General features: G+C 36.7%; 1 protein-coding gene across 5 annotated transcripts in view; it reads left to right on the top strand.

The window, feature by feature from the left end:
- The window catches only part of VPS8 (VPS8 subunit of CORVET complex), a 293055-nt gene that overhangs the window by 198459 nt on the left and 69782 nt on the right, over positions 1-24814 (top strand). For all 5 annotated transcript variants that reach the window (XM_082625439.1, XM_082625440.1, XM_082625441.1 and 2 more), the window contains 3 exons: positions 8003-8083; positions 9910-10079; positions 13021-13186. In XM_082625439.1, coding sequence (XP_082481565.1) covers positions 8003-8083; positions 9910-10079; positions 13021-13186 — 417 coding nt within the window. The remainder of the gene's footprint in view (positions 1-8002; positions 8084-9909; positions 10080-13020; positions 13187-24814) is intronic.

Here is a 24814-nt window from a genome sequence, read left to right as displayed (position 1 = left end):
CATGGTACTATATATATATAAAGCCCTAAAGTCTCTACTCAAAAAACATTAGAACTAGTCATGAATTCAGTAGTTTCAGGATACAAGATAAATATACAGAAATCTTTCACCTTTCTATACGCTAATAGTGACCTATCAGAAAAAGAAAGCCAAAAAAAATCCCATTTAAAATTGCATCCTTAATTTCTCTTTCTGATCTTTCATTGTTAGTGTATAGGAATGCAAGAGATTTCTGTGTATTAATTTTGTGTCCTGCGACTGAGCTAAATTCATTGATTAGCTCTAGTAGTGTTCTGGTGGCATCTTTAGGATTTTCTATATATAGTATCATGTCATCTGCAAACAGTGACAGTTTTATTTATTCTTTGCCATTTTGGATTCCTTTTATTTATTTTTCTTCTCTGATTACCATGGCTAGGACTTCCAAAATTATGTTGAATAACAGTGACAAGAGTGAGCACCCTTGTCTTGTTCCTGATTTCAGAAGAAATGCTTTCAGTTTTTCACCATTGAGAATAATGTTTGCTGTGGGTTTGTCATATATGGCCTTTATTATGTTAAGTTCCCTCTATGCCCACTTTCTGGAGAGTTTTTGTCATAAATGGGTGTTGAATTTTGTCGAAAGCTTTCTCTGCATCTCTTGAGATGATCATGTGGTTTTTATTCTTCAATTTGTTAATATGGTGTATCACATTGATTGATTTGCATACATTGAAGAATCCTTGCATCCCTGGGACAAATCCCACTTGATCATGGTGTATGATCCTTTTAATGTGTTGTTGGATTTGGTTTGCTAGTATTTTGTTGAGGATTTTTGCATCTGTGTTCATCAGTGATATTGGCCTGTAATTTTCTATTTTTGTGATATCTTTGTCTGGTTTTGGTATCAGGGTGATGGTGGCCTCGTAAAATGAGTTTGGGAGTGTCCCTCCCTCTGCAATTTTTTGGAAAAGTTTGAGAAGGATAGGTGTTAGTTCTTCTCTAAATATTTGGTAGAATTCTCCTGTGAAGCCGTCTGGTCCTGGACTTCTGTTTGTTGAAGATTTTTAATCACAGTTTTAATTTCATTACTTTTGAGTTGTCTGTGCATAATTCAAAAAGGCACATGCACACCAATGTTCATTGCAGCACTATTTACAGTAGTCAGGACATGGAAACAACCTAAGTGTCCATCGACAGATGAATGGATAAAGAAGATGTGACTCATATGTACAATGGAATATTACTCAGCCATAAAAAGGAACGAAATTGGGTCATTTGTAGAGACGTGGATGGACCTAGAGACTGTCATACAGAGTGAAGTAAGTCAGAAAGAGAAAAACAAATATCGTATATTAATGCATATATGTGGAATCTGAAAAAAATTGGTATAGTCGCTCTTATTTACAAAGCAGAAATAGAGACACAGATGTAGAGAACAAACGTATGGATACCAAGGGGGAAAGGAGGAGGTGGGATGAATTGGGAGATTGAATTGACATATATACACTATTGATACTATGTATAAAATAGATAACTAATGAGAACCTACTGTATAGCACAGGGAACTTCACTCAGTGTTCTGTGGTGACCTAACTGGGAAGGAAATCCAAAAAAGAAGGGATATATGTATATGCATAGCTGATTCACTTTGCTGTACAGTGGAAACTAACACAACATTGTAAAGCAACTGTACTCCAATAAAAATTTAAAAATAAATAAAATTGCATCAAAAAGAATAAAATATCTTAGAATAAACTTAACCAAGGTGAAAGGTCTATACTCTGAAAAATATAAAGCATTGATGAAGGAAATTGAAGAGGATACAAAGAAATGCAAGGATATCCTGTGTTCTTAGATTATAAGAATTAATATTGTTTAAATGTCCATACTACCCAAAGCAACCTACAGATTTAATGCAGTCCCTGGCAAAATACCTACAACATTTCTAAAAAATTTTATTTAATTAATTTATTTATTGGCTGCACTGGGTCTTCATTGCTGCGCGCAGGCTTTCTCTAGTTGCAGCCAGTGGGGGCTACTCTTCATTGTGTGTAGGCTTCTCACTGTGGTGGCTTCTCTTGTTGCAGAGCACAGGCTCTAGGCACGTGGGCTTCAGTAGTTGTGACGCACAGGCTCAGTAGTTGTGGCTCGCAGGCTCTAGAGCGCAGGCTCAGTGGTTGTGGCACACGGGCTTAGTTGCTCCACGGCATGTGGATCTTCCTGGACCAGGGCTTGAACCCGTGTCCCCTGCATTGGCAGGCGGATTCTTAACCACTGCACCACCAGGGAAGTCCCCCCACAACGTTTTTCACAGAACTAGAACAAATAATTCTAAAATTTATTTGCAACCACAAAAGACCCCAAATTGCCAAAGCAATCTTGAGAAAAAAGAGCAAAGCTGGAGATGTCGCACTCCCAGACTTCAGACTATACTGCAAAGCTGCAGTAATCAGAACAGTGTGATACAGGCACAAAAACAGATGTATGGATAAGTGGAACAGAATAGAGAATCCAGAAATAAACCCACGCAACTGCAGTCAGTTAATCCACGACAAAGGAAACAAGAATAGACAATGGAGGAAGGACAGTCTACTCAGTAAGTGGTGCTGTGAAAAATGGCCAGCTACATGTAAAATAATGAGATTAAAACATTTCCTCATACCATATACAAAAATAAACTCAAAATGGATTAAAGACATAAATGTAAGACCTGAAACCATAAAACTTCTAGCAGAAAACATAGGTAGAACAAAACACTTTTTGACATAAATCTGAACAATGTTATTTTGGATCTGTCTCCTAAGGCAAAGAAATAAAAGCAAAAATTAAAAAACGGGACCTAATTAAACTTAAAAGCTTTTCCACAGCAAAGGAAACCATTGACAAAAATAAGTACAGACTTTCTTTTTTTTTTTTGACTCTCACCTTCACATAGGCTTGCCCCTCTAGACGTGAGTTCCGTGAAAGCAGGGACCAGGTCTACTTGTTTGCTGCTTTATCTCCACCACCTAGCACAGTGCTTGGAACAGAGTATATACTCAGTAAATATGAGTTGGCTCAACCATCTAATGTCTCTGAGTAGTCCTCTGCAGTTTATAAAGCACTTTTGTGTTCTTTATCTCCTTTATCTCTGTGTACATTATGCTGGGGAATTAGTGATATCCTTGTGGTTCTCAAGAGGAAAGTGGCATTCAAAAAATTAAATAATTTGCCCAGTTATTAAGTGGGAACATTAACCTAGGTCTTCTAACTCCAAACTTTCGGCCTTCTGTACCTAACACCAACCATAGTGTTTTTCATATCTACCTCACTTTATCAGGTCCCTTGGGGAGAAGATATTTAGATGTACATTTATTTAGATGCATAATTGCTCAGATATTTATAGTTTTTCCAGAAGAGATATTCACCTGTTAAGAGGTTCTCAAAGATCTTCCTGACCTCTAAATATTTATTCAAACTGATACTTGGGACCTGAATTATACAGGTTTCTTTCAGGAACATTAGGTGATAAGTTAATATTTTTAAGGGACCATATTTATGTTATATACGTTCTGCACTGCTGGCTCTTACAGATCTTCGCTGTATGGGGAAAGTAACATTTGGCTTCTGAGAAGCTGCTCATGACTGTTATATGGAGGGAATTAATACAAACAAATGATTTATATGCTAACCTGCTGTGGGCATTATTCATATTTTAAAGTAATGCTTGATTAGTACAAATTCTAATTTTATAGCAAACCACATACATGATACAATAAGTATCAGAAAGCAATAGGGATATTGCCATTTGCAACAACATGGATGGACCTAGAGAATATTACACTTAGTGAAGTGAGTCAGACAGAGAAAGACAAATACTGTATGATATCACGCATATGTGAGATTCTAAAAGAATAATACAAATGAATCTACATACAAATCAGAAACAGACTCACAGACATAAAAAACAATCTTATGGTTACCAAAGGGGAGAGAGGAGGGGAGAGGGACAAATTAGGAGAATGGGATTAACAGATATAAACTACTATATATAAAATTGATAAACAGCATGGATTTACTGTATAGCATGGGAAATTATATTCAATATCTTGTAATAACCTATAATGGAATATAATCAGAAAAAGATAACTGAATCACTATGCTATGCACCTGAAACTAACACAGTATTTTAAATCAACTATACTTCAATTTAAAAGAAAGAAAACATGGGGGAAAAAGTGCTCATCATATGTTTTTATAGTGTGCTTTTTAAAAAACAAGTTTATTTGAAGTACCTAAATGTACTCTTCTTTTGTAGTTTACGAACAAGTTAACAAGTTATTTACTGCTGAAGAATCCAGCTGACATATTTGGAAAATAATTTGAAAAGCTAGTGGATTGTGTACTGCTGTGCCAGAAGCCTTTAGCTCCCTTTTGCATTGTATAATTTATATGTTGTCCCAGCATGAGGTTATTTTCATGATTTTGCTTTTAAAGTATGCATATTAAAGTGAAATGTACTGATATAAATATAGACATGACCTATAAAGATTTCTTCCTTTTCCCAGAATTTAACATTTTCAAGACCTCTTTATTCCCCAAACCACCCTGTTATAAACAAGTGACAGGAGTTTTCTGTGCTAGAGCTATGTTCATGTGTATTGTGTATGTGTGGACGTGTTAGAATAGCTATTACAACGTTTTTATAATAAAGTATTACACTCTCCATTGATACTTTGAGAAGTAAATGTATTTACTAAGAGCTTGACCAAAAGCATAATTGAGTGTAAGTTCAGAAGCATTAACATGGTTCTGTTTTTATGCAAAGAAAATTAAAAGACTATCTTGTGAGTATATGGCCTGAGTTGTTCTGGTAAAGAGTGAGTCTGAGATATCCGTAGTCTTGTCTTTTGCAAATGCTCTGCACATGTTTCACAGGTATCTTTAGCTTAGTGAAACAGATTTCCCCAGTAAATTTAAGTGATCTGTTCAAGCCCAAAGTAAACTTGTTAATTAGTAAACAAATGTGTAGTTATTCTCTACCCTTGGTTTCTTCAGCATAACCTCAGCATCAGGGACCAGGAACCTATGGCAGATAATCTGGTGCTGCTCTTGACCAGCTAAAAGTACTGAAAACTGATCTTATTTAGAAACCGCATCTATTCAGTCTTTAAGAAACAACATCAGAGCATAGAAGAGAGAAAAAAAGCAAGTCCTAAGACTATGTTGTAACAAGTGCAGGAACACAAATTTCTTCTCACATTTCTGAACCTGTCTCCTAAGTTTTTCTTGCTCCACAGTCTTTTTTTTTTCTTAACATCTGAACTCACAGTTACTGTACCAAGATTTTAATAATCCCTACTCCCTAATAAGTAACCAGAAATGTTACCCATATTTTCCAGCATACATTAGTTTATAATTTAGTTATTCATATTTGTTACTCATCTAGTAAACATTAATGTATTATTTAGTTTGTTAGTTTATGTGTCCATCCTTGGGAGACCAGTGTAGTGTTAGTTAAAAACACAGTTTCTGAAGTGCCTAGATTGAAATCCCAGCTTATCTGCTTAATAGTGTTGCGTTCTTAGAGAATTTTACCTAACCTCTCTGAGCCTGAATTTCTTCATTTATAAATGTTCTGGAAGGAATTCAGTGATGTGGTATATATAAAATGCTTAGCATTGTACTTGGCGTGTGCTATGCAGTTAATAAATAGCAGCTACTTTTATCATTACTGTATAGTTGGATTCCCCTATTTAGCATGGAAGAGACATTTATGTCATATATAGCCTCACGTTACAGTAAAGTAATAGACTTGACATACACATTTATTAGCAAATTTTTATAATTCCCAGCCTAGCCAAAGGTGCGGTAAAATGGGCGCACAAATGTGCTGATGGAGATAAAAATTGCATAATACAACTTTTTGGTAGAGCAATTACGCACTACAGTTGACCTTGAACAACGTGGGAGTTAGGGACACTGAACCCCCTGCTCAGTCGAAAATCCATGTATAACTTTTGACTCCCCCAGAACTTAACTACTAATAGCCTACTGTTGACTGGAAGCTTTACTAGTAACATAAACAGTCAATTAACACATATTTTGTACATTATATGTATTGTTACTGTATTCTTATAATAAAGTAAGCTAGAGAAAAGAAAATGTTATTTAAAAAATCATAAAGAAGAGAAAATATATTTACAGTACTGTACTGTATTTATCAGTAGCCTAAGTTTACATCATCTGTTTACAAGATGAATTGTCTGTCAGTACCTACATCAATATTGTCTTATATGATACAAAACTCAGTTGATACTATATGTATTACTAACACTAGACATTAAAAATGAAAAGATAATGTGAAAAAAATTCATATTTAAGGTATGACAATTCATGCATTGATAACAAAGAAGCAGCAATATGATTGCCTTATAGTAGCCTAGTGTAATCAATATGGTTGCTTCACAGTAGCCTAGCCAATACAGTAATGAATGAATTGTTATAAAATTTTTATGGCATTAAAAATTTTTATGATATTATAGCATATTCATAATACAGTATTGGAACATTGTTAAATTTTTTTTTAAAACATCCTACCTGTGATGATAGGCTGATACACAGTTTCTCCAATTACAGGAGAGACAGAGAGGGAGAGGGAGAGGGGCATACTGTACAGTAATGTAATCCTTTAAAAGCAAAGTTATAAAACAGTAAGAAAACTAACAGATTATTAATTTTATATTAAATATCACTCACCTTATGCCTATGTAAGAATAGATTAGTATCTACATATATTTTATGCATTCATGACAACCCTAATTTTTTCTTAATTTTTTCGATATTTCTTGGCTACATGGTTCATCTGTGAGTTTTTTCATATTGTTGCAAATCTCAAAAAGGTTTTCCTGTATATTTATTGGAAGAAATCTGCATATAAGTGGACCTGCTCACTTATAACCCATGTTAGTCAAGGGTGAAGTGTATATATCAATACCCATAAAAATACTTTGAGTCTGTAATTCATCCCCTTTCTTGAAATCTCCTCTTAAGAAAGACTCAGAGATTCAGACCAAAATTTACAGCCACTAGCATATGATAATAGTGGGTGGGACTTAAATGTGGGGTATGGGGAGGGAAACTTAAATCCCCGACAACAGAGAATGGTTGAATAACACATGGCATTTTCATATGATTCATACTCTTACTATTACAAAGTATTTGATAATATGGGAAACTGCTCACAACATACTATTTAAGAAAAAAAAAGTTATGAAAGTATTATGTGAAATACTCAAATTTTGTACACTAAGAAATAACATCCCTCTCTCTACTTCCCCAGAAATAAGACTGGAAGAAAATATCTCAAAAAATCAAAAGTGTTTATCTCCAGGTGGTTGGATTTCAGTTCGGTTTTATTTTTGTACACCTCAGTGTTTTTCAAATTGTGTACAATAAACAAGTTGGCATACTTCATATGAAAAGCAATGGAGGGAAGATTGGGTGTCTAGGTATCTGTTGTTTATCAGTAGTGACTTTATTGAGAGAAGCTTTGGAAAACTGAAAGTTGCTTAGATTCAGAAACTCATCTCCTAAACTGATGTAACTTAGTTGGTTTGGACCAGGAGGTGGCCAGATGTGGGTCACAGGAGGAGTTGGACAGATTCTGAGTATTCATGAGTACTTTGGTTTTAATGTAGCAGATAAATAAGAGCTCAAAAGGGGATAAGTGATGTTTAATAAGAAGGAAAGGAAGCTTGCTGCAGAAACAAAACCAGAGTGAAATTTAATTAGACTTGCAAAAACAGTTGTTAAGCAAGGGGCTTGGATCATTTAAATTTTATTTATTTTTCCAAAATATTTTTGATGGCCTGAGGAGACCAATGTACATTTCCAGCAGAAGGTTCATGGAAGAATAAATATTTTGTGACTGTAGACAAAATACTTGAGTATTTGGCTTTTTCAGATAACTTATATTTTAAAGTAATTTTAAAATAGCAAGAATAGAATTATAATTTTTTGCAACCTTTTTTCTAATTAGGACCCAGTTTATGGAAAAGGAAAACTTGGAGAAATCCAGGGACTTATTCTGGGAATGTTGGATACCTTTAGCTATGAACAGGTAAGCTACTTCTATTTCCAAGCCCATTCTAAGGTAAAAAGAAACTATTGTTTTTTCTTTGCACCTATACTTTTTCTTTAAAAATTACCATCTGTTTAGTGGAAGTTTGATAGATTGAAATGTATGGTTTTTTAATTTTTAAATTTCTCTTCACCTTAATTAATTAATATATATTTTATATACACATACACATATATTCTGGAATGTGGAAATGCATCAAGTTTGGATTCATTTTATTCTTTTGATTCATTGGCAGTGGGACATATAGTTTTTTTTCCAAATGAAAAATATAAGATACTTTCTTGGAAAGTAATGGAATGCAAAGATAAAACTCATTGAAAAGGAAGCATGAGTATAGAAAAATTGCAAAATAAATTACTGTTCTTTAGAACATTCTGAAACAGATAATTGCCACTAACCAGAAATGGTCATTAGTCTTCCCTTAACCCAAAACTGCCTATAGCTTTAATTCTCAGTAAGAGCCAGCTTGGTATACAGATTTTTTTCTTCATGTACTTCAAAGTGACTCATGAAGCCACCTAGGAAAAGTGCCACTTAGGCATGTTAGATACACTGTCTGCTTTTTTAGTAGAAGAAAAAGAAAGGTTTGGGTGATAGAGCTTTTCTTAGGATGTTGTAAGAACTGCAGTTTTGCTAAATAAGCATAGCCCAAGGAAGCTGATCCCCCTTCAGGCACCGACTTCATGGTGGCAGAAGGAAAGCTGAGTGCAAGACAGAAATTTTTTGTGAACTTTGGAAGAGGAGGAAAAGATGGGGTTGATTGGAAAGAATTAAAACAGACCATTAGAACTGAAAGTTCTGCGTTATAGATAAAGTTAAAGGACCAGGCTGTGTAGCAAGGAGGATGGGCAGTATATCTTCCCCTTTGGGACTGACAGAAAAGAACCCAGCTGCACACTGAAGTAAGTAAACAATAGTTTATAAACACAGAGAGCCTTAAAATGACTTAATGTGATAGCTGTGAAATAACTTTATGTGACTTAATGACAGATGTCACAGTCTTGAGTAGATTCAAATGGCTTGTAAGTGCTGATCAGGAAACAGTGATCTCTCTGCCCAAGGGAGATGAAAACTGAGTAATGGCCATTAGCTTTTCCAGTGAAAGGTTACTGTGAAATATCACCATGGATGCAGTTTCTATTTAAAAATCAGGGATTTTTGGGCCTCCCTTGTGGCGCAGTGGTTGAGAGTCCGCCTGCCGATGCAGGGGATACGGGTTCGTGCCCCGGTCTGGGAGGATCCCATATGCCGCGGAGCGGCTGGGCCCGTGAGCCATGGCCGCTGGGCCTGCGCATCCGGAGCCTGTGCTCCGCAACGGGAGAGGCCACAACAGTGAGAGGCCCGCATACCGCAAAAAAAAAAGAAAAAAAAAAAAAAAAACAAAAATCAGGGATTTTTTAAAATTATTTGTTACAACACAACTTTGAGCCATTCAGAGAGAACTTATAATATAAATGTAATAAATAAGTAGATTGGGGTTTATCTAGTCATCTGAAAGCCATCAGTACTGAATTAATCCACAGAATGGCAGAGCACACATTTCTCAGTAGTAACTAGTGAAAGCCTTTTAATAATTATTTTGAGAATCTTGATGTATGCACTTATCAGTACCCTGCACATTAAAGTTAACCACTTAAGTCTGGGGTATTTTGATGTTTATTTGATCAGTTTTATGCCTTTATAGTATATTCCAATTCAATTGTGGTTGAAAATGAAACAAGTGCTATTTTCCACTCATCTCCTCTGTCTCTTTCACTTTATGAACAATTTTTTGTTCGCTTATTTTTTATTTTGGTCTTTCATAGACCCTGCTGGAAACAACGACTAGCCTTCTAAACCAAGATCTCCATTGGTCATTGTGTAACCTGAGAGCTTCAGTCACCAGAGGACTGAATCCCAAGCAGGATTACTGCTCTATTTGTTTGCAGCAGTACAAGAGACGCCAAGAAATGGCGGATGAAATTATTGTCTTTAGGTAAGAAAGGGAAGGAAATGTGACACATATAGTGTATGTGCGTGTATGGTATTACCAGGCAGAAATACACGTGGACACACAGCCCCAGTCACTCGTTCTGCCAGTGAACAAAACAAGGCAAAGTTCCTGCCCTTATAGACCTTACATTCTGCATGGGAGTCAGGAGGAAAGGGTGTTAGGGTGGTCAGGCGGTAAATAAATACAGAGTAATAAGAGCTATGGAGAGAAATAAAACACAGGGTAAGGGGATGGAAAGAAGAAGCGTTCAGGGTGAGAGTACTATTTTAAGACACTGTAATGAGGAAAAACATGTCTAAGGAAGTGACATTTGAGCAGAATGAGAGAGGTAGGAGTGAAGGTACAGAATATATTTTAAAGGAAGTATTAACTTGCTGATGTATTAGATGTGAAGTGAGAGGGAAAAACATCTTCGGCCTGAGCTACTGGATGAATGTGGTACCATTCTCTAAGATGAGAAGGAACAGGCGTGAGGAGCTGGGGAAATCAAGAGTCTTGTCTTGGAGATGTTAGGTTTGAGATGCCCTTTAAACATTCAAGAAGGAATGTCAGGTAGACAGTTATTCTAGTCAGAGACATGTCCTGGAAATATAAATTTAGAAGTCATCAGCATGTAAATGATATTTAAAGCCACAGTACAAAGAGAAAGGAAGTTTAGTGCAAAAATGGAAGGTTTGATCTCAGGAGGAGACAGCTCATCCAGAATATATGGATAGAGGCAATATAAGATGGACTCTGGAGCCAGACTTTAAATCTTGAGTTCAAATCCTGACTCTGCCCCTTACTAGCTATGAGACTTTGACAAGTTATTTCATCTCTTTACGTCTTAGTTTCTTCATCTGTAAAATGGGATACCTACTTGATAGGGTCTCGTGAAGATTAAATGAGATAATTTACATAAGACACTTGTAACCATGCTGACATATAATAAGCACTATATAAGTGTTGGCTTCTATTATTACAGATACAGGAAGATTGGTAGATTTGGTGGTTGGAAGAGGAAGTAGTTTTTATCACACAAACAGCCCATTCATTCAACAAGTATTTATTGAGCACCTACTATATGTCTGGTACTGTTCAAGGGCGTAAGGTACCACATGAACAAAACAAAGGCTCTGCTCTCACGGAGTTTACACTCTAGTGAAAGAGGCAAACAGACAAGTAAAACGCCAGATAATGACTAACACGGAAAAAAATAAAACATGTTAAATGAGATATATAGTGTTTGTGGGGGAAGATATTTTATGAAGAGTGGTCAGGGAAAACAACACTGTTAAGGTGATTATGGACAGACAATTTAAAAATTAATTAATAAAAAGGTAATAATTACCATGAATAAAATAAAACATGGTATAGAGGAGAGAGAACGTTGGGAGCTACTAATTTATAAAGAGTTATTAAGGAAGTTTAAGTAACATTTGAGTAGAGACCTAAAGGAAGTGGCCATGCAATATCAGGGGGAGAGTGCCCCAGACAGAGGATCAACAAGTGCAGAAACCATGATGCAGGTGCTAGGCATACTTGATGGGTAGTGAAGGGAACAGGCTAGTGTTGCCTGAGCAGAGTGAAGGGAAAATATAAGAGATGACTTCAGCCGCTAAATCATGTAGGAACTGGGTCATTATAAAGAGTTAAACTTTTGCTCTGAGATGAAAAGCCATTGGATCTTTTTGAGGATAGCATTGACATGATCTGACCTCTGTCTTAAGGATCACTTTGACTGCTGTGGTGAGAATAGACTGTAGAAAGCCAAGGGTGAAAATAGAATGACCAGTTAAGCTACTGCAGTAATCCAAGTGAGAGATGGCCCAAGATGATTGTAATGAAGTAAGCAGTGGTGGGATTCTGGATATATTCTGAAGGTATAGCTGATAAGATCTGTTTATAGTTTGTATATGAGGTGTGAAAGAAAGAATAGTTTTTGGCTTGAGAAACTAGAAGAGTGTAGTTGCCATTATTTAGATGTGGAAAATTGGATGAGAGCGTGCAGTGGGGGTGGAGTGGGGTGGAAATCAAGAATTTGGGGCATGTTAAATTTAAGATGCCTACTAAACATCCATAGTAGAGGTCTTGAGACAGGTAGATGAGATTGAGGAGAGAAGTCTGGGCTGAAGGTATAAATGTGGCAGTCACCAGCATGGAGGTGGTATTTTAAAGCTATGGAACTAGAAGTAATCACTAAAGGAGCAAGGATGGCTATAGAAAGAAGAGTATAGAAGAGGAAGACTACAGAAGAGAAAGGATGGATGGATGGATGGATATATATATATGTGGGGGAGGATAGAGAAAAGGAAGATTATAAAGACTATTGAAGAGAAAAGGATTGATGTCTGAGGTGGTCCAAGATTTCAGTTTGGAGAAATGAGGAGGAATCAGTGAAGATGACTTAGAATTATACTCAACACTCATTTCTGGAAGGCTTATTTGGTAACTTAGTGTATTCAGTAGGGAATTTCTTCATAGGAATAATGTTAGAATTTATTGTAACACTGACATTTTTGTAAATGCTTATTAATCACATCATGACTCATGTTATTATCAAATAATGAGGCAGACCACTCATGTTATTATCAAATTTCTTATATAATTATGATTTTCCCCAATTGACTTTTTTTCAAACTGTCTAAAAATGTTTCATAGTTTGAGAAATGAACAGAAGTTCAACTCATCCCCTGGTGGTTTGTAATCAGAGAACTGTGATGCTGTTCATGCTCATAACTTAAGTGTGCAAACACGTGAGTCTGGATTTTAAAAAAGAGAGGACAGCAACAAGCATATTCCCTTCCTTGTTTCTTAACCTATACCCCATCAGTGCATTTCAGCTTATTGGAAATATTTATCACTTTTAAATACACTCTAACACAACTTAGGTTTATGATTTTATGATAATGAAAAGTATCAATTGGTTGCCTTCATTTTGCAGCTGTGGCCATTTGTATCACTCATTCTGTCTTCAAAGCAAGGAGTGCACCATAGAAATTGAGGGGCAAACAAGATGGACGTGCTACAAATGCAGCTCAATTAACAAAGTAGGAAAGTTGAGTGAAAATTCATCTGAAGTTAAAAAGGGAAGAATAACCCCATCACAGGTAAGACTTGTTTTCATGGCAAGATGCAGATGGTCTTTTCTTAACAATGTCTTTTAGGCCTGGCCTCATTTTTTTTCAGGTCCTATAGGCCTCAGCAAATTTACTTAATTTGCTATTTCCTGGTCCTTCCTCTATGCCACCCTATCCTGCAGTTGACCTTAACATCACATAGTGAAAAGTTGGACCTGTTGCTTTTTTCTTTTTGTTTTATCAGCATTCAGTGTTCAGTCAAAATCAGACCCAGGGAAAAAAACCCTGACCTAGCTTCTCCTAGGTAACAGTTGACAGAATTTCTGCACTCCAGTGATAGGCATTAGTTTATATATTCATCCAATAGATAATGGAACTGTGTGCCAGGCACTGTGCTAAGTGCTGGGGATACAATTATAGACAGGACATTTGTCTTTTAGAGTTTATGACCAATGAAATTATAAACAGATTTTCAGAAAGTGTTCTTAAATTCTTTCTGACACTGAATAGTTGGTGTCTTTTCCACCATCAGTTCTGACACCAATTCTGTCAGTTCTTTGGATACCAACTGGATGTCCAATAATGCAATTAAATTCTGACACTAACCACCAGGAATTACCGTCAGACTCCACAGGTTTAAAGGTTCATTCCCATAAGACTGTCCTCACTTCAGACACCAGTTACAAATGGGGTACCCAGACGACATGCTCTTCTATCTGACTTACAAGTTTAGGGGTCCCCATGACCCACTCCCCCAGGTTTGATAATTCACCAGAACAACTCACTTTATGTTTACCCATTTATTATAAAGGATACAACTCAGGAATAGCCATGTGAAAGAAGTGCATAGGGCAAGGCATGGGGGGAAGAGGGTGCCCGAAGCTTCAGTGCCCTCTCTTGGCATACCATCTTCCCAGTATATCAGTGTGCTCACCAATTCAAAAGTTCCTTGAACCTCAACATTTAGGGTTTTTTATTGGAAGTTCCATTACATAGCCATGATTGATTAAATCACTGGCTGTTAGTGATTAGACTCAATATCTAGCCCCTCTTTCCTCCCCATACATGGGATTGGGGGAAGGACAGGGAGAGGAGAACTGAAAGTTCTAACCATCTAGTCATGGCTTGATCTTTTGGTGACCAGCTGCCATCCTGAAACTATCTAGGGGTCCCCAGGTACCAGTCGTCTCATTAGCATTCAAAAGGCACTCTTTTCACTCAGGAGAGTCCAAGAGTTTTAGGAACTACGAGACAGGAACCAGGGACAAAGACCAAATAATATTTTTTATTATACCACAAGTACTTACAGATGAACTGTGCCGTAAGAGCAGATAATGAGTAGACCTAACCTAGACATGAGAGGTCATGGAAGACTTCCTCAAAATGCCATGTTAGCTGCCTCTGAAGGAAAAAAAGAAGATAAAGTTTAAGCACAAGGGTAGGCAGAAGGAGGAGTATTCCAGTCAGGGAACAATATATAGAACAAACAAAGCATCTCTGCTGGAACTAGGCATTGAGTATGATTGGATCTAGAGGGTGAAAGAATGGTATTAAATGAAATTAATAGGTAAACAGGGACCATATTAATTATTTTTATGTTTGTGGTAAAGAAACACGAAGACATTGAAGGGCTTTAAAGAAGGAATGATATGATATGATCAAAATAGTATTTTTTTTTCAGAATAGTACTTTTAAAAGAACTGCAGTGCAGAAAATGAATTGAAAAGGAAACAAGAATGGATGTAGGGAGACCAAAAATATTGAAATAATTTTGAGGAAAGGAATTGTAACTTGTACTAGGATGGTGGAAGTTGGGATGGAGAAAAGAGTACATATTTGAGATGTGTTTGAGATGAGTACAAAATCAAAATAATTAATACGGTCCCTGCCTACCTCACTAACTTCATCTCATACCACTGTCTTTCACCTTCTAGATTCAATTATGCTCAGGTTCTAGTTCTGTACTCTTTTCTGCTTTACAGCAGAGATCCTATATTTGAGAGGTAGAATTATCAGGACTCGGTGATAAATAAATTGGTTGGTGGGGGAGATAAGACAGGGAGGAGTCAAAGATAACACCCAGATTTCTTGTTTAAACTCAAATGCATGGTGGTACCATTTACTGAGATGGAAAACAAAGAACATATTTGGGAATAAGACAAAGAATTCATTGTTGGAGTTAGAGCTGTCTGCAGGACATACAGATAAAGATGTTCAATATGTTTCTGGATTGAAAATTTTGTTAGTCATCCAGAATGCTTCCTTCTTTGCATTTAGGAAAGGAAAAACAGGTCCTGTGATTTCTAAAATCTTTCCAAGCTGAATTCAAATGCAGATGGGGGAATCTTATTTATGCAGATACTTAAGGCTTTACATCTTGGGGCACTTCAGTGTTTTTTCTGTTTCAGTTACATCCTGTTGATAAATAACTTGTGATTATTGCCTGGATATTACCAATTAGATGTTTTTCTTTCTTCCTAGATAGTCCTCAGAGGCTAAAATAGACTTTGTTCCTTTTTTTAAAAAACACAATTATATACGCAATTATGTATTTTAATACATAATTTATAAACAGTAAAATTCACTTTCTGCAAGTTTTGGCAACCACCTTTACAATCAAGACATAGAGCAGTATCATCACCTCCCTCAAAGGTCCCCCATAGTTCTCTGTAGTCAGCCTTTTCCTCCACCCTCCAATCCCTGGCAACCACTGATCCATTTGGAGTTAATTTTTAATAGCATGTGAGATAAGGATTGAGGTTCTTTCTTGTGCATGTGGCTATCCATTGAATTGCCTTTGTACCTTAGTCAAAAATCAATTGACCATGTATATGTGGGTCTATTTCTAGACTTTCTATTCTGTTCCATTGATCTATGTATCTATCCTTGCTCCAATACTGTGTCTTTATAGTAAATCTGGATATCAGGTAGTGAGTCCTCAAAGTTTGTTCTTCTTTCTAACATTTGGCTATTCTACTTGCTTTTCCATATAAATTTAAAAATCAGCCTGTCAATTTCTACAAAAAAAAATCATGCTTGGATTTTATTGGGATTGTGTTGAATATATAGATCAACTGGGGAGAGTTGACATCTTAGTGATATTGAGTCCAATCCATTAACATGGTATAGCTCCCACTTTATTTAAATCTTCTTTGATTCATTTCATCAGTGTTTTATAGTTTTTGGCATATAAATCTTGTGGTAGTTTTGTAAGATTCATTTATAAGTATTTGATGGCTTTTGATGCTATTATATATTTTACTGTTTTATATTTCTTTTTTTTAAATTTGGCTGCGTCAGGTCTTAGTTGTGGCACATGGGACCACCATTGCGGCATGCGGGATCTTTTGTTGCAGCGTGTGGGCTCTTTGTTGTGACACACAGGCTCCAGAATGTGCAGGTTTAGTAGTTGCGGCGCTCAGACTCTCTAGTTGTGGTGCATGGGCTCTAGAGCACGTGGGCTCAGTAGTTGCAGTGCGTGGGCTTAGTTGCCCCACAGCATGTGGGATCTTAGTTCCCTGACCAGGGATCGAACCCACGTCCCCTGTATTGGAAGGCAGATTCTTAAGCATGGGACCACGAGGGAAGTCCCTGTTTTATATTTCAATTTCTAATTGTTCATTCCTAGAATATAAAAATACAATTTATTTTTGCATGTTGCTCTTTTATCTGGTGACCAGTGACCTTACTAAGCTTACTTATTAGAACGAGTACTTTTTTGTAGATTCTTTGGTATTTTATACATAGACAATCATATCAAATGCAAATAATGACTTTTATTTCTTCCTTTCCAATTTTATACCTTTTATTTCTTTTTCTCACCTTGTTGCATTGGCCTCTAGTACAGCGTTGAATAGGAATGGTAAGAATAGACATCCTTGTCTTGTTACTGATTGTAGGGAGAAAGTATTCAGTTTTTCATTATTAAGTATAATGTTAACTGTAGGCTTTTTGTGTGTAATCTTTATATCATGTTTAGGAAGTTTCCTTTTATTCCATGTTTTGTTGAGGATTTTTTCCATGAAAGGGTGTTGAATTTTGAAGACATTTATACTACATTAGTTGCCGTGTTCCCACATCCCCACACCTCACACAAGAAAGACAGTAATCTGTTTCATTGACTTCCTGCCTGCCTCCTCTCAGAGCATCAAGAAAAGGGAAATTATTTTGAAATTGGATCTATATGTCAAAGACAGCTTTATTTCTGAGGCTATCCCATTCTGCAGGGCAGGAGAGGTCACTCAACCTTTTCATTCTTTAGGAAAACCCAAGTGAGATTACTGATCAGATCTTCTTGAAAATCTCTGTTTGATGCTTCCTAATTAATGAAGCAAAATAGAATGAGAACTACCTTGGATTTCTTAAATTTTCCTCTAGCTGTCTGTCTCCTTTGTTTTTCTAGCTAAGATATTGTAAAAAGATCTAGTGGGTTGATAATGCAAGGAAAGAGAAAATGAAATTTATCAAATACACGGTTTAGATGTGTTTATGCTAATCTTCACAACAAGTTTAGCTGAAGGAACTGTATGTAGCTAAGAGAGGGAGGGCCAGTATTTGAATTCAAGTTTTTAGAATCGTCATCACCCTCAGTTTTCCTGCCTCCAATCTGTTATATTTTTAGCATTCTGGCTTTATTGAAACCTGACAAAGCTGATTTTTAAAATATATCTATACTATGTTGGCTGTGCTAACTTAAGATTTCTTACTATTGTATGAGCCATTCACATTTTTAATTGTAAGAGAATTTAAAATGAAAATACTAATTCTATATATGATGGTTTTTATCAAACTTAATTTCATGAAAGTTCTACTTTGCTCTTTTAATTTCCTTTGAAAATCTTTCACCCTTGGTTATTAAGTTCCTAACGAGTGCATGGAGAGAAGCAGAGGTATGTGTCCCAGTGACTTCAAAATCAAGCTGAGGTTGCCGGTCAGCTTCCACCTGTTGCTTCCTACCCTCAGTAGATACTGAATACATTTGAAGCTTTACACTGCCCTTGTAATGTGGTCCTTCTGCCAAATAGCTTTTTATTTCATCCTTTTCCAGGACTTGAGATGATTGACTTTTACATCTTCAGTTACTGACTCTGACTCAACAGGATGCAACAGTTACCCTCAAAACTGTGGTTTGATGGGTAAAGTCTTTCTTCTTGCCTCTCTTAATCTCATTTCTGTTTTTCACAACTGGTGAAAAACAAAATGTGACACATCAATTGCCTCCCAACAGGTCTGCACAGACATGATTGGAGTTATTCCCCCAGAAAGCCTGCTTTCCTTTGGAATAAGCATTTTATTCTTTGAAAGCAAATGAAAAGAAATAACTCAAATTTCTTTCTTTCTTTCCTTATCTCCACTCCCCTGCCCCACCTCAGGTTTACAGTAGCTCAATCTGAAATATAGGTCCAAAGAGTAGACCTTGAAAGTCTGATTTTCTGTTTTGCTTTTGCTATATATTACTCCCAGATAAAATACATTTGAGAAACTAATTTCAACTGAAGTTCTCATCATGCTATTATATTTTCTCAACAAATGTTATTCCAATAGAATAGAATAGAATAGGAGTAATTTTATCTTAGATTATTCTTTTATTAAATTTATAGTAGCAAATAACTTATAGTAGCAAATCTTAATTGGCACTGATTTGCATTAGAAGAAATTAACTTGCTATTCATCTTAAAAATAATAATTCTTGGTCAACAGCAACTTGATATAAATTCAAAGAAGTATAATTGAAGATTTACTAGATTTTAGTTTTAACATTAGTATATTATTAACAGGGTTTAGAGTTCTTGAGAGATAGTAATAAGCTAACACATTATTATGTGCCAGAAACATTCCAGTTGTTATTCCTTTTAAAACTTCAAAAACCAAGAGCATTTGTAGACTCATTAGAAAGTCTTATTATGTATTGCTTGATATCTTTTCAGAATTGGATATATCATCACTTATCAGTAAACATATAGCTGCCTACTCATCCTTTAATAATCACAAAAGGAAAGAATTAAAAGAAATAAGCTGATATTTTCCCTGGTACTTGGAGTTGGTTTTATTTCTTGGTTTTTAGAATTGTCTAAGAAAATGTTTTGTCTTTTGGGATAAATTTACAAATAAAGTCAGATGGAAGTATTTACATCTTCGAAGAAATTATTCAGTAAATGACATTTGTGCTCACTGGTTATAATTTTCTATTAACCATTAAGCATTGCTTATTGATTTTGGATTCCCACTATAAATTGGAGATTTGTTTTACATGCCATTTAATGAAATAGAAACACTGGTATTAATGCCCTGTTTTCATTTGTCCGTTTTTAAAGAGTATTAGCTCCCTGTTATAAATATGTTAGATTCAAATTAAATGCTAAAGAATGAGATTTCCATTTTTGGTGATAGCAGCATTTCTCAAAAGACTATCTTCTAAATTAAACTTACAAATTAAATGAAGATTAATATGTCTCGGAAGTGCAGAGAGGTGATAAACAATCCTAATATAAATGAATCTGTTTGAGGAGATTATTACCCATTTTCCAATAATCTTGTTATTATACCCTAGTATTAAGTGATTCATTACTTCAGCCAATATATAATATATGCCTACTTTGGACCAAACACTATTCTTGGTACCAAGTATACACTGGTGAACAACAACAAAAAAATAGTTCCTAACATCATGTAGCTTACAATCTAGTAAGAGAGCTAGACAGTAATTAAGTAAACAAACTATCAAACATATAATTTCAAATTGTGATAGGTATGTGAGTGCTATGAGGGGAAAGAATAGAATGTTATAGGAAGAATAACAGAAGGGAAACCTACTTTTTATTGGGTGGTCAGGGAATATCTATCTGCAGAGATGAAAATAAGATGCTACCAGACCTGGGAAGAACATTCCAAGCAAAAGAGAACAGCAAGCACAGAGGAACTGAGGAGGGAAATGACTTGTTCAAGGAACTGAAAAAAGATGTCTGGAACATAGTGACTAAAGAGGAACATAGCAAGGAATGAGGTTTAAGAGATAGGCGGGCCAGATCCTTATTAGAATGTAAGACTCTGGTGAAGAGTTTAGTTTATATTCTTAAAGTAAGAATAAAAAGGATTTAAAACAAGGGAATTCATACCATCTATTGATTGTGACTGTGGAAAATGGATAGACAGCCACACCCCTATTACTGTCCAAGTCTTCACCTCTTTGCCAGACCAGTGTAACATTCAGATTCTTAAGATTCTATAAATTTGGTCACTTCCCTTTGATCCAGAAAACGCTTGTGTCCAAGGGACCGAAGGAAGACAATAGTACCAAGAAAGTGTTTCCAGTCTCTGCGTAGAACTAAAGCTTTGCTGGAAATATGGGCGAAGGGCATAAAAAAGTTTTGTTGTCCAATAAAATGTGAAAAAATGTTGAACTTCACCAGTGATCAAAGAAATACCAGTGGGGCTTCCCTGGTGGCGCAGTGGTTGAGAATCTGCCTGCTAAAGCAGGGGACATGGGTTAGAGCCCTGGTCTGGGAGGATACCACATGCCGCGGAGCAACTGGCCCCGTGAGCCACAACTACTGAGCCTGCATGTCTGGAGCCTGTGCTCCGCAACAAGAGAGGCTACGCTAGTGAGATGCCCACGCACTGCGATGAAGAGTGGCCCCCAATCGCCGTATCTAGAGAAAGCCCTCGCACAGAAACGAAGACCCAACACAGCCAAAAATAAATAAAAATTAAAAAAAAAAAGAAATACCAGTTAAAATAGCAATATGATGCCATTTAAAATAACTTATTAAACTGGCAAAGTTTTAAAAATACATATTAAACTGGCATACGTTAAAAATACTAATGCAGGGACTTCCCTGGTGGCACAGTGGTTAAGAATCTGCCTGCCAATGCAGGGGACACAGGTTCCAGCCCTGGTCTGGGAAGATCCCACATGCTGCGGAGCAACTAAGCCATTGTGCCACAACTACTGAGCCTATGGTCAACTAATCTATCACAAAGGAGGCAAGGATATACAATGGAGAAAAGACAGTCTCTTCAATAAGTGGTGCTGGGAAAACTGGACAGCTACATGTAAAAGAATGAAATTAGAGCACTCCCTAACACCTTACACAAAAATAAACTCAAAATGGATTAAAGACCTAAATGTAAGACCAGACAGTATAAAACTCTTAGAAGAAAACATAGGAAGAACACTCTGACATAAATCACAGCAAGATCTTTTTTGACCCACCTTCTAGAGTAATGGAAATAAAAACAAAAATAAACAAATGGGACCTAATGAAACTTAAAAGCTTTTGCACAGCAAAGGAAGCTGTAGACGAGACTAAAAGACAACCCTCAGAATGGGAGAAAATATTTGCAAACGAATCAGTGGGCAAAGGATTAATCTCCAAAATATATAAACAGCTCATGCAGCTCAATATTAAAAAGACCCAGTCAAAAAATGGGCAGAAGACCTAAATAGACATTTCTCCAAAGAAGACATACAGATGACCAAGAGGCACATGAAAAGCTGCTCAACATCGCGAATTATTAGAGAAATGCAAATCAAAAGTACAATGAGGTATCACCCCACACCGGTTAGAATGGGCATCATCAGAGAATCTACAAACAACAAATGCTGGAGGACTTCCCTGGTGGCGCAGTGTTTAAGAATCCGCCTGCCAATGCAGGGGACACGGGTTCAATCCCTGGTCTGGGAAGGTCCACATGCCATGGAGCAACTAAGCCCAAGCGTCGCAACTCCTGAGCCCACGCGCCTAGAGCCCATGCTCTGCAACAAGAGAAGCCACCTCAACAAGAAGCCCATGCACCGCAATGAAGAGTAGCCCCCGCTCGCCACAAGTAGAGAAAGCCTGCGCGCAGCAACGAAGACCCAATGCAGCCAAAAATAAATAAAATAAATTAAAACAAATGCTGAAGAGGGTGTGGAGAAAAGGGAACCCTCTTGTACTGTTGGCGGGAATGTAAATTGATACAGCCAATGTGGAGAACAGTATGGAGGTTCCTTAAAAAACTAAAAATAGAATTACCATATGAGCCAGCAATCCCACTACTGGGCATATACCCAGAGAAAACCATAATTCAAAAAGACACATGCACCCCAATGTTCATTGCAGCACTATTTACAATAGCCAGGTCATGGAAGCAACCTACATGCCCATCGACAGACGAATGGTTAAAGAAGATGTGGTACATGTATACGGTGGAATATTAGCCATAAAAAGGAACAAAGTTGGGTCATTTGTAGAGACATGGATGGACCTAGAGACTGTCATATAGAGTGAAGTAAGTCAGAAAGAGAAGAACAAATATCGTATATTAACACATATATGTGGAATCTAGAGAAATGGTACAGATGAACCAGTTTGCAAGGCAGAAATAGAGACACAGATGTAGAAAACAAATGTATGGACACCAAGGGGGGAAATCGGGTGTGGGTCGTGGTGGGATGAATTGGGAGATTGGGACTGACATATATACAATAATATGTATAAAATAGATAACTAATAAGAACCTGCTGTATAAAAAATAAATATAAGGAAAAAAAAGAAAGGTATACCTACAGAGACTTCCATTTCACTAAGAGTCTTTTGGGGGAGAAATGGACAAAATATATAAAAGAATGGTTCTCAAGACATTGGACCTCAAGCCGTGAAGGAGAATAACCCTTGAGAGACAATAAACAAATGATGTACTAAAGTACTGCTGGAGGAAAGTTTCCAAGCCACTGCACAGGGAGGGAGAACCAAGACAGAGCTCATCAGTATCTCTGATTTTGGACAGAGCAGGGAGTCCAGGGAAAACAAGGGCTAGAGTTCACAGGAGAGAGCCACACAGAGAGAGGGCTTCAGAGATCTGCAGAAGGCAACCTTGAGTTGAATACTGACCCACTCATGTTTGTGAGTAAATGACTCAAGGCCAGAAAAAGGAGCACCCAAAAGTATTAGAGGTAGCAGTGCCCCAAATTCATATATAGCCAGGAATACTGCAACCTGGAAAATGTCATAATTCACAGGGCAGCATTGAGAGTACTAAGTAAGGGTTTGACCTCAATATTGGGGGAAAAGTTAACCCTAGACTAGCTGCTGTTTTGATCCCACATAACAAAACTTAAAAGCAAAATCTAAAGAGATCAAATTATTTCTATGTATTTTAACAACATCCCAGAACAAAGTTCAAGATTATGTTAAGGATTACAGGAATATCTAGCCAAACAAAGTAGAATTCACAGTGCCTGGAATTTGATCAAATATTACAAGGCATGCAAGAAAGCAGGAAAATACAGGTCATAAAAAGGAGAAAAAAAATCGATTACATGATATTTTGGAACACGCAAGTTATGGAGACAGTAAAAAAGATCATTGGTTGCCAGGGGTGGTTGGGGGGGAAGGGTGAAGAAACAGAACAGAGGATTTTTTAGTGTGGTGAAAATATTCTGTATGATACTATTGATATAATGATGGATATAAGTCATTATGCCTTTGTCCAAATCCATAGAATGTGCAATGCCAAGGGTGAACCCTAATGTAAACTGTGGACTTTGGCTGATAATGATGTGTCAGTGTAATGTGTCATCAGTTATAACAAATGTACCACTCTGGTGGGAGATGTTGACAGTAGGGGAAGCTATACATCTGTGAAGCATGCCACATATGTAGTATCTCTGTACCTTCCTCTCAATTTTGCTATGAACCTAAAACTGCTTTTAAAAAAATAGTCTTAAAAAAACAATCCCCTGCCTTCCCTTTGTGCTCTACAGCCAAAAGAAAGAAACTCCTATTAGGGAATGTATCTACTATGTATGTACAACTGTGCTATAGATTGGAATATTAGCTGAAGTTAATGGCAGAGAATGACAGAGAATGACAGAAACTAATGACAGAGAATGACAGAAACTAGTAAGAACATTAGGTAAATCTTATTAATTAAGTAATGAGTATTCTCATGAAGAAAGAACATAGGATGTCACAAGGCTTGGGCTCTAGAACTGACCTCTGCCTTATTACATGAGCTTGAGAAAGTAATTAACTCTCCCCTCTCTCCCTCCATCCCTTCCTTCTTTCCACCAGGATGAAAACATAAATCTTTTTTAGTGTCTCATTGAGGCATGGTGAAAACAGTATGTAGGTCTGCGTAGACCTACTAGGGAATGGACTTGAGGACACGGGGAAGGGGAAGGGGAAGCTGGGACAGAGTGAGAGAGTGGCATGGACATATATACACTACCAAATGTAAAATAGATGGCTAGTGGGAAGCAGCCGCATAGCACAGGGAGATCAGCTCGGTGCTCTGTGACCACATAGCGGGGTGGGATAGGGAGGGTCAGAGGGAGACGCAAGAGGGAGGACATATGGGGATATATGCATATGTATAGCTGATTCACTTTGTTATAAAGCAGAAACTAACACACCATTGTAAAGCAATTATACTCCAATAAAGATGTTTAAATAAATTTTAAAAAGCAGCCATAAAAAAAATCACTTTGACTAAATCCCAGATTTTTCACACTAGGACACAATGCCTTCATTTAATTTTTTTTCAGTTTCTGTTTTCGTGTCTTCTACTCACAAGTTATAAGAAAGGATATATTAAAATTAACTTATGAGTTAATAAAACCAATCCATTGAAATAGACCCAGAAATGACACATATGATAGGATTAGTAGACAAGAAC

This window comes from Mesoplodon mirus (genome assembly GCF_964341445.2).
Source record: "Mesoplodon mirus genome assembly, chromosome: 6".
Classification (NCBI taxonomy): Eukaryota; Metazoa; Chordata; class Mammalia; order Artiodactyla; family Ziphiidae; genus Mesoplodon; species Mesoplodon mirus.
The sequence above is the reverse complement of the archived record's forward strand: the minus strand, read 5'-3'. Positions and strand labels throughout refer to the sequence as shown.